The sequence below is a fragment of the Megalopta genalis genome, chromosome 6 (genome assembly GCF_051020955.1).
Source record: "Megalopta genalis isolate 19385.01 chromosome 6, iyMegGena1_principal, whole genome shotgun sequence".
Classification (NCBI taxonomy): Eukaryota; Metazoa; Arthropoda; class Insecta; order Hymenoptera; family Halictidae; genus Megalopta; species Megalopta genalis.
In genome coordinates, this window is record NC_135018.1 from 18,544,944 (window position 1) to 18,557,225 (window position 12,282).

The window sequence follows — 12,282 nt, forward strand, 5'->3', positions numbered from 1 at the left end:
CATGATGTACATACATATAAATACATGATGTAATTTTTTACGGGAATATATGTTCAGATACAGGTACGTCCATATTCGGTGCAGCAGAAGGGAGTGAAAAGAATAGAAAGACTGCTTATTACAGATTTAAATGAAAGTGAAAGCATGTTACATATACATATGTATACATACGTTTATCATGTGATTCCTTAAAAAAAACATCCACTTTTTATTCCAATCTCACATTTCACAAATACATAATATGCATAAATATATTCACATACGCTCAACCGGTTCTAAACCGAGTATCGAAAAACATTTTTCCATAATAATTGCAGTAGCTTCTGTCAATAATATACGACCCATATTTATTTCCACTATTTCCCCACTTTCATTTTTTTCAACGCAATAACAATTATCATAGAATTCGGTGAATGCGCATGCAATTTCATAACAATACTCGCACAACTGATGTAAGTACAAATCTTTTGTAATCTTAATTAATACATCTGGAAATTTTATTAATACTTTAGCTAATTTCCATTCTTTTTGATGGTCTAACGATATCGGCGTATTTTGCGCAAGTTCTTGCAACTTTTCTTGCGAAATATTCGCTGTTCTTGCAATAGAACGTATTCTGGTGAGAGCATACAGTAAGTACACTGCTGTGTTTCCCTTGTCTTCTAACATTTTGTCAAAAGAAAACACATAATCGTGATTTCTGTTATGTGACAAATCTGCATATTTTATACATCCGTAAGCAATAGATTCTTGAGCTTTCTTCAATTCCTCTTCTGTGAGCACCTTATCGCGTTGTTTTTCTTTTAACTTTTGAAGTGCTCTTCTTAAACCTGAATAAGCATAAATTGACGATGGATCAACTTCAATACAATATGCCAATAATACATAAAGAGACAAGAAACCAAAGTATTTACCTTCGTCTAGTAAATCAATTAACTTTACTGTTTCTCCGGACCTAGTCTTAAATTTCTTTTTATCTTGACCAAGTACTACACCGAATCCAACGTGATCTATTCTATGCCAACTTTTTACAATACCTGCTCTTTCACCACAGTGTACTAATACTTGAAAATGCGTAGACTGACCAGCATCTGTTACGTATATAATCTGTAAATAATGTGTCGTTCTGGGTCAGATAATTAACAATTGATGTTAAGCAAGACAATACGCTAGTTGTAGTTATAATAATTTACCCAATCAGCTCTTTCTTCTTCTAATCGTTGTTTTAAAGCTGCTAAATCTGAGGTATCGTATGTAAAAGCACCATCAGATTTGATAATAGTGAGAGGTATCTCATTTCCGCATTTACTCCACATTACTTTTCGTCCATCGTCTTCTTCTAATAGTCCTCTCGACTCGAGGTCTTTGATTAAACATTCCATATGTTTCTGATAAAAAGATTCACCCCTTTCTATCAATTTAATGTTCAATCGAACATATACCTTTTCAATGTCTGGATTTAATGGGAAAAAAAAGAAACAAATGGGAATAGGTAAAGAGTGCTATACTAATTATTTATTCTCAGTCAAATGAAGATTATTTTATGTATAGATGACTTTACCTTTCCTAGAAACATCACAAATTAGTCGCCACGCCCTTATCATATCGGTATCAAATGCTTGTAACTTAACAACACACTCGTAAGCACGTGTTTTAAATTCTTGATCTTGATCGAATCTTTCCTTTGATTCTTTATAAAAGCTCTATAATTTACAAATCATTAATTCGAATATTTTGAACGTTCTCCAGTGCACGTGTTGAGTTTGTGGAATCCTTTCAATCTATAATTTACTTCCATTTGAAATTCCACAAGTTTAAATTTTATTCGTCCGTGCACCGAAGGATTAATAAACAGAAATGTAATGCACCTCAATTAGATTAAATTTAATCACCTGAAGATCTGTAATAGAAGGTGATACAATTAAATAATCGGGGAACCTATCTTGTAGATGAGCTATCAACATTCCAAATTGGGTTCCCCAGTCACCAATGTGATTTATTCTCAGCACGTCGTGTCCTATGTATTCCAATAATCTTGCGATACTATCTCCAATTATAGTGGACCTTAAATGCCCAACATGCATCTCTTTAGCAATGTTGGGACTCGAGAAGTCAACAATAACTTTTTGTTTCTTGGTATATGGTGGCAAAGCTTTTCCACATTTTACCAAATTACTCAGTGCTATCTGTGCAAATTTCCGTTTCAGAAATATATTTATAAAGCCACCACCTGCCACCTCAAATCTGTCAATCATGTCGGAATTCTCAATTTTTGTTATTATACTTTTTGCAACTTCTATTGGCGATGTTCTAATTCCTACTCGAATATGCATGTAGTTAGTAGTACAATACTTTAATATGAACTTTTAACATGTACACTCATTCCGATACTTACCATTATTACTAAGTAATGTTGTAAGCGGCATAGCACTATTACATTGGTAATCTCCAAATTTTGGATTATTACTAGTTGTTATAATCACTGGAGGTTCAATTTTATCTCCATATGCGGCATGAATGGCTTTTTTGAATAACTTATACAATGTATCGTATATGCTTATTGCATTATACACATCTATTTTCACCTCACTTTGAATCTTCGATCTATCAGCTTCGATGGTCTATCAATGAAACGAACAAACAAAGGATCAGACAAATTAAAATAGTAATGAAGTATTTAGTAAAAGTAAAATTTAACCAACATATTATATATAAATTATAATATTTAAAAAAACATACCCTTTTTAGAATGGCTACCCTATGTTTTAGTTTGATGTTTTCTAGTTCCAATTTTGTATATTCATCTTTAGGCACAGTTTGTAATTTAGAATCGTTATTCGCAATACTCTGCTGTAAATATTCAACTTGCTTTTTCAAAGCTGCAATCTCTTCTTCCTAAAGAACATATATGGATATAAAAAATTATAACCTAAAACGCTTACAACTATTCCGTTGAGGTTACATCATCTCCAAACTTTATAAATAATGAAGAAAAACAAGTGATAGATATAATTTACCGCTGCAGCCGCCCTTTTATAGAAAACTTCCAAATTCGGTGCAGACATCATGTGCATGGAACAATGGAACGCTTATCTTTCCTCGGTGTATACACAAGCACCACTGAAGTGTCAAAATACTACACTACTCAAGCCAAATATCAATATTTCGTAAGGAGAAGTTGGTAGTATAGTACTCAGTACGTACTATATAAAATAAAAAAAGAAAGAAAACTTAGCATGTTATATGCACATATTATAAATATAATTAAATAATTTATTTACATTCCTTGATATCATTTTATAATTTGTTAGGAAGTACGTACAGCGATATATTCGATACTGGTAATATCGATACAATTCACGTGTATGTTTCGTCAGTACATTATATATGCATTTATGTGTTTATGAGACCGGGGCAACCGGCTTAGAATTACATAGCAGGTAAAGAATCTGCTTCTCCTCTGATTGGTTAACACTTTACAGCTAAGCAATGCTGACCGTCACACTTGACAAGTATGTACTGGGATGATTGAATTAACAAAATTTTGTAAATTCATAAATTATTTAAGATATAATCTAGAAAAATTATTTAAAGTATAGCTTAAGGGTTTTCGAAAATTTTAATAATTGTAGAAATGATCGCCGTTTTAAGACGTTCATAAATATGCTGGACTGTGTGATCGGAAATTTCAAATGGAGTTTTGAATGGAGCGCCAGGCTGCGCGAAGAGTGAGACCGCAAGCACGGTAAAGTGAGACGGCCTAGATTTCTCGTCTATGTGGACACACGCATAGAGCCCGCTGGTTTCGTTCTGTCTCTCTCGATCATCTCCCGTTCTCCTTTTAAAGCAACTGCGCGGCCCTTGATGCGCATTAAAATGGTGGGGATAAAAATGCTTACTACGGTGAAGCAGAATTGCTTACATGACTGTAACTCATTTCGTAGGGATTTTTATGTACATACATTGTACATATTGTCGGGCCGACCCTCTTCCAGTACAAATCGAGATTGTACCTTTTTGACAAGTTTACCAAAAATTTAATTGTTTAGTTTCCAAAATACATACACATATATATATATAAATATAAATGTATGTACAATTGAATGAAAATTATTTGTTTCATGAAAACAGTCACCTATGCAAATTATGTAATACATATTGTCATGTAAATCTTAAGTATAAGTAGACTCAGCTGAAGTCAGCTGCGCTAGTTCTTTGTTAATTTTCTTTACAGTTCCATGTACATACGTATTATATGTATGTACGAATGCGTGTTTCATAAATTGAATAAAAAACGCTGCTAAATGTATAACTTACACATAGGAAAATATGTACATATGTATTGAAACATTGAACTCGATATTATCTAATTAATTTCTAAGAAACGAATTCTTCTATTGTGCTTCTTATACGACTTCATTAACAATGATGTATTATGCATTAAACGATACTATTTTTCATCCGCATTGACCTTTATACCTATTAACACACCGCTGACCTTTGCTTTCAAGGAATATCAATCAGCTGATGCATTAGGAATTTCATTAAATTTGCTGGTTACTTGAACTCGTATGTTTTACAAAGGGAAATTCACATTTATCAAGCATTATTAGATTATTGAATGACAGTATGCGTATATTCAAGGTGTCGAGGAACTTTGTACTATTCGAATCATCCTCATAAACATAATTTTCTCGGTGTGCTTACACATTGTTCCCGATGTCGACAGTTATGTTACCTCGAATATGTTTCTTTGCCAGATCTCTCATCATATTTCGAGTATAGATTAATTATATGCTATCGTGGACACTATTGTAAAATATGGATAACGTGACAGTAAGTATAACAATCGTGACTTCTACTAAAAACACAGTGAAGGTTATCACAAATATGTTCACGTGAGAATTACATGTTCATTGTATTTTCCTCATGCCCTTTAGCTTTGTTAATGGAAATATTTGTAACTTAACAATTGAACAGATTATATATTAAATTCTGACGTGCTAAATGTTATCTCTACTCCTATATTAACAAGAGGATATGTAAACTAAAAAGGAACAATTTACTTATATTCGTTTAAGAAGGATAATAAAGTACTAATAGAGTTGCTTTTTATAATTTCAGGGAATAATACGTGCCATGTATAGAGGTCTGACCGACAGCTTAAGGGGAGCAGTTGTCCTATTTTATATGGATAAACGCATCAATGAGAAGTTATATAAACAATCTCCGTCTAGGACAGATACTCATGGAAAAGATATTGTGCTTATACATAATCCTTCGAAACATTATTATAACCAGTTAAGGTATATTGTCTACAGAGATACGTGTGTCTAAAAGTTTGTTATGCCCATAACGTTGTGTTGTCTTTAGGGAATCGAAAGTACTGAAGAGAACAATTCAATGTTGCGCATTGAATGGTGGTGTATTTTGGGCAAGCATATTGATCTTTGAATGCGGCCTACTTCCATTTCTCAAATACTTATTGACCATTATATTTGGTCATTCGTCGGGTATGGGTATGACTGTATGGTCATGGACAAAACCATTTTTATCATTAACATTTGGCACTGTATGGGTACTACCACTGTTTCTACTCAGTAGAATAGTCAACAGTTTATGGTTTCAGGTATGAGTTACTTTATGGTAAAAGAGGAAAGGTTTAGGTAATATAATCGTTCAAGGATTTAATAAAAAACACTATATAATTGTAAACGATGTAGGATATAGCGGACAGTGCTTACCGATATAGGCAAGGAAGGCCATTACTGCTATCCAGTGTAAGCAAGCTGATAGCAGACACACTTTTCAGTATATTAGTTCAAGCATTGTTTTTGGGCCAAGGAATGTTGGTATCCAGGTTCCCATTACCTATTGTAGGTGATATTCTGGCCTTAGTACACATGTGCCTTCTGTACGCTCTCTATACTTTCGAGTATAAATGGTTCAATATGGGCTGGGAGTTGCACAAGCGTTTGAGTTTCATTGAAAGTAACTGGCCATACTTTGTGGGTTTTGGCTTGCCATTAGCAGTACTTACCCAACTGCCCAATTCATATGTAATAAGGTAATTTTTTCAAAACGACATTCTTTTCTTCTCTTCTTTTATTCTAATAGATGGTTTTTCTAAGACTAAAATCGTTGTTGTTTTTTTTAGTGGCTGTGTCTTCTCTATATTATTTCCAGTATTTATTGTTAGCGGGAACGAAGCAGAACCTGTGACTGGAGTATGGTAGATAATTTCATATTCTACACAAATAATTCATACTTGACGATTATTGAATTTTATGACAAAAAAATCTATTATTTCAGTAATCGTCCTCTGAAACTGTTTTCACCGGTAATTGCAATCGCAAACACACTCTTCAATAAAACAATTAGACCAGCGACCAGACGGTGACAACGAACAGTATAATCTGCATATTACTTCAATAAAATATGTAGCAATAAACTATTTTTCAGGTTTTTTACATATTTTTATTATTTCTTATTGGGCGTTTATTTAATTGATTTTCATAGATGTCAAAGATATGATTATAGAGAATTTTCATGTGATTTTTATGTTGTCCTAACACGGTATGGCAAAGACAGAAAAAATCTGTTTGAACATTTCTACAGTTTCATTAATTATTTAAATGAGAACAGTATGTTGTACAATTGAAAACTATCGTTGTGTCAATATTTTTACAACAGAAAGTAACTTTTACTTCCCTCTGTATGATATTTTATAAAAAATTTGTACCTGTACATATATGTACAAAAATTATATTTTATTTCATTCAAATTTTACGAACTTATGCCAAAATGTTTTTGTTTTGTACCATGTAATAATGCTTACAAGTTTGTGAACAAATGAAAACTATATAAACAAAAGTTAAAGGGAACTATTAACATTTAAGTGAAAAAAATATTTGCCAACATATCGATTTATTAGATTTGGTGAACATATTTGCGATATGAAAGGAATTAGTTTTATAGTTTTGGATGCCGAATGTTATTTTACCGCAACTAGTCAATTCTGAGACTCTTACATTGTAAGGTGCGACTTACAATGACAATATCTAACCGCAAAAGGGGTTCTGATAAAACAAGTCAGTTTACTTCACTGTACCATTCGTGGTGTATCGAAATGATACTGAACAAAATACTAACTATGACTATTAATCTTAAGACAAAGTTTAAATATTAGATTTAAATCTAGACTATGTTATTTCGTGTACTAGTATAATTAAATATTATATCAATATTGTGTAAACGAGTAAGAGTACGAGTCGCGCTGTGTTTACTTCAACATTATGTTATATTATTATATATTTGTACATTATTTAATGGAACGATTCAAAGTCACACAGATGGAAAATAAAATCGTTTTATACACGTTTTATCGCACTTTGTTCTATCTGATAATTATGTATTGTTTGATACCTCCTGATACTTATAGCTATTAAATATCAACAGTTATGAAAACTAAGCAAGTAGTTCCTGAAGAGTTAGGAGATCATGATCCGAAGGTTCTTCCTTAATCCGATAAGAATTTGTTAAAGTATAATTCCTGTGCAAAGCAATAAATCCAAGTCCAGGATCCGTTTCATCCTCCATTATTGGACTTGTGTCTCTCTCCATAATTTGACTCTTGCTTACCTAAATAAAGATCAAAAATTAGGAACATGAGTTTTCAACAACATGATTCTAAATAATGCATAAACAGGTAAATTGTATACTTCGAAACGTTGTTGTTTATATACAGCTAGTTTACGAGTGCCAGGGATACTTTGTATAAGATTTTGAATTGTAGGATGGGAAATGCCAAAAAAGTCAGCACCCTTCGGTGTTATTGTTCGAAGTGCAGGAGAAATTGCCATCAATAGTTTTGAATGACATTCGTCAGGAGTTGATCCCACCAGTGGTTGATCCAGGTCATTGTCGGACACTATTTCAAATCTATGAAAATCATTTGAATCTGTTCTAGCAATATGCATGAAACATTGATCAATTAGGAGAATATACAAGTTGATACCTCGGTTTTGAGCCACCGTCTAATATTTTGCACGTGTAAAAACTTTTTGTTTTTACATCTCTTAAATTGGCATATACTCTTGTGCTGCAATAACCTACTGGATAAATGAGATCTTCCGTGTGATAGGGTATTCTATCGGATATTACTTCACCAAGCGAATAAACAGTAAGGTCACCCAAGGAAATGGGAAATATAGGCCTTCCATGCATATCCATCGGTATCAATTGAACTACCTTACGCATAATTTTATTGTATCGTTTAGATTTGTTCTTTGTTTCTGTAAACACAACTGTAGGGTAACGATCGACATTTTCTAATGCGATTGTAATAAAATCTACAAGTTAATACCTGATCCATCTGTTGAAACCCTTTTTTTTGCAGCCTTTTTAGGAGTAGAGCATTCCGGATTGAACAAAGTGGAATTAATAGTATTTGACTGAGATCTAGGAATCACAGCAGATGGATCTACGTCTCCTTGTTGTTGACACAATTTACGTAAAAGAAACAGTCTTTCTTCTTTTACAAGCATAAGATTCTCTTGCATTTGTGCAACTTGATCGCATAGTGCTGCATTTTCCTAATGTAATCGTTAATTTTATTGTTACATTGTATATAGAGACTGAGTGTTAATCAAAGAAAAGAAATATTGATTGGCTGTCAAACAAATATAAAGTTACAAAGTAAGCTAACAAAGCTAACAAAGCTAACAAGCTAACAAATATAAACTTACAAAGACTGTGTGCTTTATAATCCTCTTTAACCTTCGATATTTTCTTTTATATTTTATATTCTGTTGCAACTCTGCATTCTTTTGAAATTCATTATAATAATTATCGTAAACCTGAGTCATTTTAAGAATATTATATTAGAGAATTTTACGACTTTATGAACAATTGATAATTAGTGTGTAATTAAAAGTAATTACACAACGATATTTATCAATTAAAGAGCAATTATTTGACACATAGCTCGTGCAGCACGTTTTATGCATTTTTTCAGAAAATTCGTATTATTATTAGTCTCCAGTCTTTCATAAAAGTCCCTAGTCGTCCTAAAGAAGTTTTTTGGAAATTTCTGAGAAACTACGAAGAACCAATTAAGAGCAATTACAGATCAATAATGGGCAATTATATAGCAACTGTTTAAGCAATTACATATTGAGTTAGAGCAATTTTTGAATATTTATGCGACATCAAATTTGTTCTCCATTTTGGCAAACGTGAACGGCTCCTAGCTTCTAGTTTCGTATACATTTACTTCTAAAATTTATTGTTTATTAACAAAATTGTCGCTTGTGAAAGGTTGAGGAATTGGTTAGACGCAATTTAACGCAATTAGACGTATTTTATGTATTTTTTCAGAAATTTCGTATTATTGAAAGTCTCCAACCTCTCATAAACATCCCTAGGCGTCTCAGAAAAGTTCTTTGGATATTCCTCAAAGGAGAATAAGTGAGAAATTTAAACTACATATTCAATTGTTGTTTGTGATGCATTTAACCTTTTTGCAATCAGTACAGTTATACGACGATCGGATTCAATTATAGCTTCGATTTTGTCATCATCAACTTCAGAAGGTAGACCAGAACGTTGGTCATCTTTAAGTGAAAAATCTTCGGAACGAAATTTTTTAAATCGATTCTGAGACGTACGTTCTGTTAAGCAATCAACGTCGTAAACTTCACATACATACAGTGTGTTCCAAAAATGTCTCGCATTACGGAAATGTGGGGTAGCTGAGGTCATTCTAAGTAACTTTTTCCTTTGCGAAAATACAATCTGCGGCTTTGTTTACGAGTTATTAACGAAAAACACTGACCAATCAGAGGCGATGGCGCGAACCACGACGTGGTCGATCGATCGAGCGCCACGTGCTCCTGCCGCGGAGATTGACAGCTAAAGGGGGACTCTGTGCCGCGTTCGAATCAATGAACAAGTCACGGAGCATGAGCTTTTGATATTTTTTTTTACCTTGTGACAGTGATAATTTTAAGAAAAACGCTGTTCATATCCTTATTTCAGAATGTCTGAAGAATATTTACTAATTTTTCGGACCCGAAATAATATGTAGTTTAACCGTGACAGCCGTTTTAATTTTCTGGTGTGCATGACACCTCACGTGTACCATATGAAATTTTTATGCAAGGTGTACAGTGGAGATTAACAAAGTTCGTAAATGATATTTTAATTTGAATAATTCCGTGTTCGAACAGAATTCAACGAATGATTCGCAAAGCTAATTTAATAATAAATAATCGCGTTAAGGGACGTAATGGATTTGTTTATTAGAGAAATATGAAAAATATTATCAATAAGAAACTTACCCATGCAGTTGAGGATGCATTTGCTGGCTGGAATTGTGGCTCACGATGTCGAAGGGCACTGACCTCGGTTTTCATAGGTGCTTTGCAATTTAGTACGGCATCCGCCGGTGGTTACTGGCGTAGAAACTTGAGTTCTCAATACATGGTATAATTGATCATAATCGTCAGTGCGGTGGTAACGAATATTGCGTTTTGCATTCTCGGTGATTCGTTCGGCAAGAATGATTCTAAGCAAGAGTGTAGGCTCGCTGCACATGTTTCTAGCTGTTTTTACTTGCCTTATGAAGTCTTCCACTCCGTTGTCATCTCGTCCTCGCAAGGTTTCGATGGTACGAACGATGTCGAAGACTGAAGATAGACGTTCGCCTCTTTCGTTCTCATTGCGTCGAATGAGACCAATTGCGACCAATGAGAGATCGCGTACGGCTGACGCCCCTCCCTCGCAGCCACTGCCGCTGCGTCAGACGGCCAGCGCGATGCGGCATTGGCCACAAGGGCGGAGCGCCGGCCGAGCTCGCCTCTTATTGGTCACTGATTTTCTTTAATAACTCATAAATAAAGTCGCGGATTGCAAAGAAGTTATTAAAATTGTATTTAGCTTGTATAATCTTTCCTTTTTAAATGCATTTAATCGTTTCGAGTCTCATCTGCAGCAATATCGTAGTAATAAAGAACATGAGAAGAATTTATCTTACAACTCCAATTCAATTTGTACTTCAAATGCAAATATGCAACTAAGGTGTGTTGAAGTCTTCCGATAGTATTAAACGCAATGATGCGACAGTGCTACACTTTTATAAATTCGTTGTTACGATGAAACAGTCCACTTTCTCGTAAAAAGAAATATTTCGCCACTGATTAAATCATCGTTACCTGAATTCCTATAACTGCGAGGGTAAGCAACGTATAACCTATTCTGCAAATCGTTCCAATTACAGATTTGTCATAGGGCCACAGTCCAGTGCAAGATAACAGCACACTATAGGAATTGAAGTTCTTCCGAAGCATGTCCATTGTGCTCAATATTGAAGAACGTCCGCGCGAAGTCTTCGTAGTAGCGTTCGATTTCACGTTTACATATTTCATTCAAAATGATCACGTTTATGCCCTCCCCTGAAATCGATTGATCTCTGCAAGCCTCTGGAAGAAACATTTAACGTTAAAAATGTATAAATCATTCTTTTCCTATGTTTGCTTCTCCCGTTTGTTCCCTCTAGAGAAAAAAAGCCGAGAATATTTTTTCTCTTAGCGAGATCGTTCAAATATTATTCGAATAAAGTCGCCCCACGAGAATTATTTTTTATCGTGAAACACCGACAGTGCGATAAGGATCCTCGCACTATTGAATCAAAATTATTGATCTGAGTGGTCGCTGCAATACTAAAGCAGTTCTGTAATTAAAACTTTTAATGTTTCAATTATCTTTGAAAAGTGGCTAATGGAGTATTTAATGATGAGCGGCGGATACAGACGGATTATTATGAATGCAGTTGCATGATATTGTGCTGACAACGATGTCGGTGTGAAAGAAGAATGCTTGTGAGAGGTGAGTACGTGCAGGTGTGTGTATTTATTATACGTTGTATTATTCTTTTCGTAAATTTCAGCATTTAGCGGCAAAGCTATTTGATCGCACGCAATGAAGAAAGAATGTTCACCATATGCGCATCTGGCAGCTGCTATAATCGTGGCGCGTGTGTGAGACGTTTCTTTAAGTCCTCATTGTAGTACATTGTAGTACACGTAATTGTATATGATCAGTGAAAAAGGTAACGTATTATTTTGTAAATTGTTTTCAGTATCGCTGTAGAAATAACTTTTCGCTTCAGGAGGGCAATTATTCAGATCCACAAGATCTTTTTCAAGATCGTATCTTCTGTAATTTCGAGATGAACGAAGCCTAGGAGATCGTAAAACTGGACGAAATAACAATACAAAGTAA

At 34.1% G+C, this 12,282-nt stretch overlaps 3 protein-coding genes across 4 annotated transcripts; 1 reads left to right on the forward strand and 2 right to left on the reverse strand.

Annotated features, from left to right (window-relative positions):
* Positions 1 to 184: 184 nt before the first annotated feature.
* ArgRS (arginine--tRNA ligase-like protein) lies at positions 185 to 3,172 on the reverse strand. The gene is made up of 8 exons (XM_033467602.2): positions 3,018 to 3,172; positions 2,740 to 2,895; positions 2,396 to 2,621; positions 1,893 to 2,317; positions 1,562 to 1,703; positions 1,194 to 1,453; positions 915 to 1,107; positions 185 to 830 (listed from the first exon to the last, which is right to left on the reverse strand). The coding sequence occupies exons 1-8, from the start codon at positions 3,072 to 3,074 to the stop codon at positions 256 to 258; spliced, it is 2,034 nt and encodes a 677-aa protein (XP_033323493.2). The 5' UTR covers positions 3,075 to 3,172; the 3' UTR covers positions 185 to 255.
* Positions 3,173 to 4,238: 1,066 nt separating this feature from the next.
* Positions 4,239 to 6,470, forward strand: tank (EI24 domain-containing protein tank). Of its 2 annotated transcripts, none has more exons than XM_033467593.2 (7): positions 4,239 to 4,257; positions 4,761 to 4,836; positions 5,125 to 5,306; positions 5,374 to 5,629; positions 5,724 to 6,067; positions 6,158 to 6,232; positions 6,313 to 6,470. In XM_033467593.2, exons 2-7 carry the CDS (start codon positions 4,822 to 4,824, stop codon positions 6,398 to 6,400), a joined length of 960 nt encoding a protein of 319 aa, XP_033323484.1. In that variant the 5' UTR covers positions 4,239 to 4,257; positions 4,761 to 4,821; the 3' UTR covers positions 6,401 to 6,470. The 2 variants fall into 2 exon arrangements, with proteins under 2 accessions (XP_033323484.1, XP_033323486.1); XM_033467595.1 differs by lacking the exon at positions 4,239 to 4,257 and adding an exon at positions 4,412 to 4,430.
* An 811-nt stretch (positions 6,471 to 7,281) lies between these two features.
* Positions 7,282 to 9,045, reverse strand: LOC117218873 (transforming growth factor beta regulator 1). The gene is made up of 5 exons (XM_033467591.2): positions 8,748 to 9,045; positions 8,366 to 8,594; positions 8,018 to 8,294; positions 7,722 to 7,941; positions 7,282 to 7,641 (listed from the first exon to the last, which is right to left on the reverse strand). Exons 1-5 carry the CDS (start codon positions 8,865 to 8,867, stop codon positions 7,468 to 7,470), a joined length of 1,020 nt encoding a protein of 339 aa, XP_033323482.1. The 5' UTR covers positions 8,868 to 9,045; the 3' UTR covers positions 7,282 to 7,467.
* Positions 9,046 to 12,282: the final 3,237 nt, after the last annotated feature.

What these genes read in the sequence shown, in the direction of transcription:
- ArgRS (XM_033467602.2), bottom strand. Translation starts at nt 3,074, where the DNA reads ATGCACATGATGTCTGCACCGAATTTGGAAGTTTTCTATAAAAGGGCG. An exon ending in ATAAAAGGGCGGCTGCAGCG is followed by an intron (nt 2,896 to 3,017) that starts GTAAATTATATC and finishes TATGTTCTTTAG; the next exon opens with GAAGAAGAGATTGCAGCTTT. An exon ending in AATTGATTTACTAGACGAAG is followed by an intron (nt 831 to 914) that starts GTAAATACTTTG and finishes ATGCTTATTCAG; the next exon opens with GTTTAAGAAGAGCACTTCAA.
- tank (XM_033467593.2), top strand. An exon ending in CATTATTATAACCAGTTAAG is followed by an intron (nt 5,307 to 5,373) that starts GTATATTGTCTA and finishes TGTTGTCTTTAG; the next exon opens with GGAATCGAAAGTACTGAAGA. An exon ending in GAACCTGTGACTGGAGTATG is followed by an intron (nt 6,233 to 6,312) that starts GTAGATAATTTC and finishes CTATTATTTCAG; the next exon opens with TAATCGTCCTCTGAAACTGT.
- LOC117218873 (XM_033467591.2), bottom strand. Translation starts at nt 8,867, where the DNA reads ATGACTCAGGTTTACGATAATTATTATAATGAATTTCAAAAGAATGCA. An exon ending in TTATAAAGCACACAGTCTTT is followed by an intron (nt 8,595 to 8,747) that starts GTAAGTTTATAT and finishes CGATTACATTAG; the next exon opens with GAAAATGCAGCACTATGCGA. An exon ending in GGTTTCAACAGATGGATCAG is followed by an intron (nt 8,295 to 8,365) that starts GTATTAACTTGT and finishes TTGTGTTTACAG; the next exon opens with AAACAAAGAACAAATCTAAA.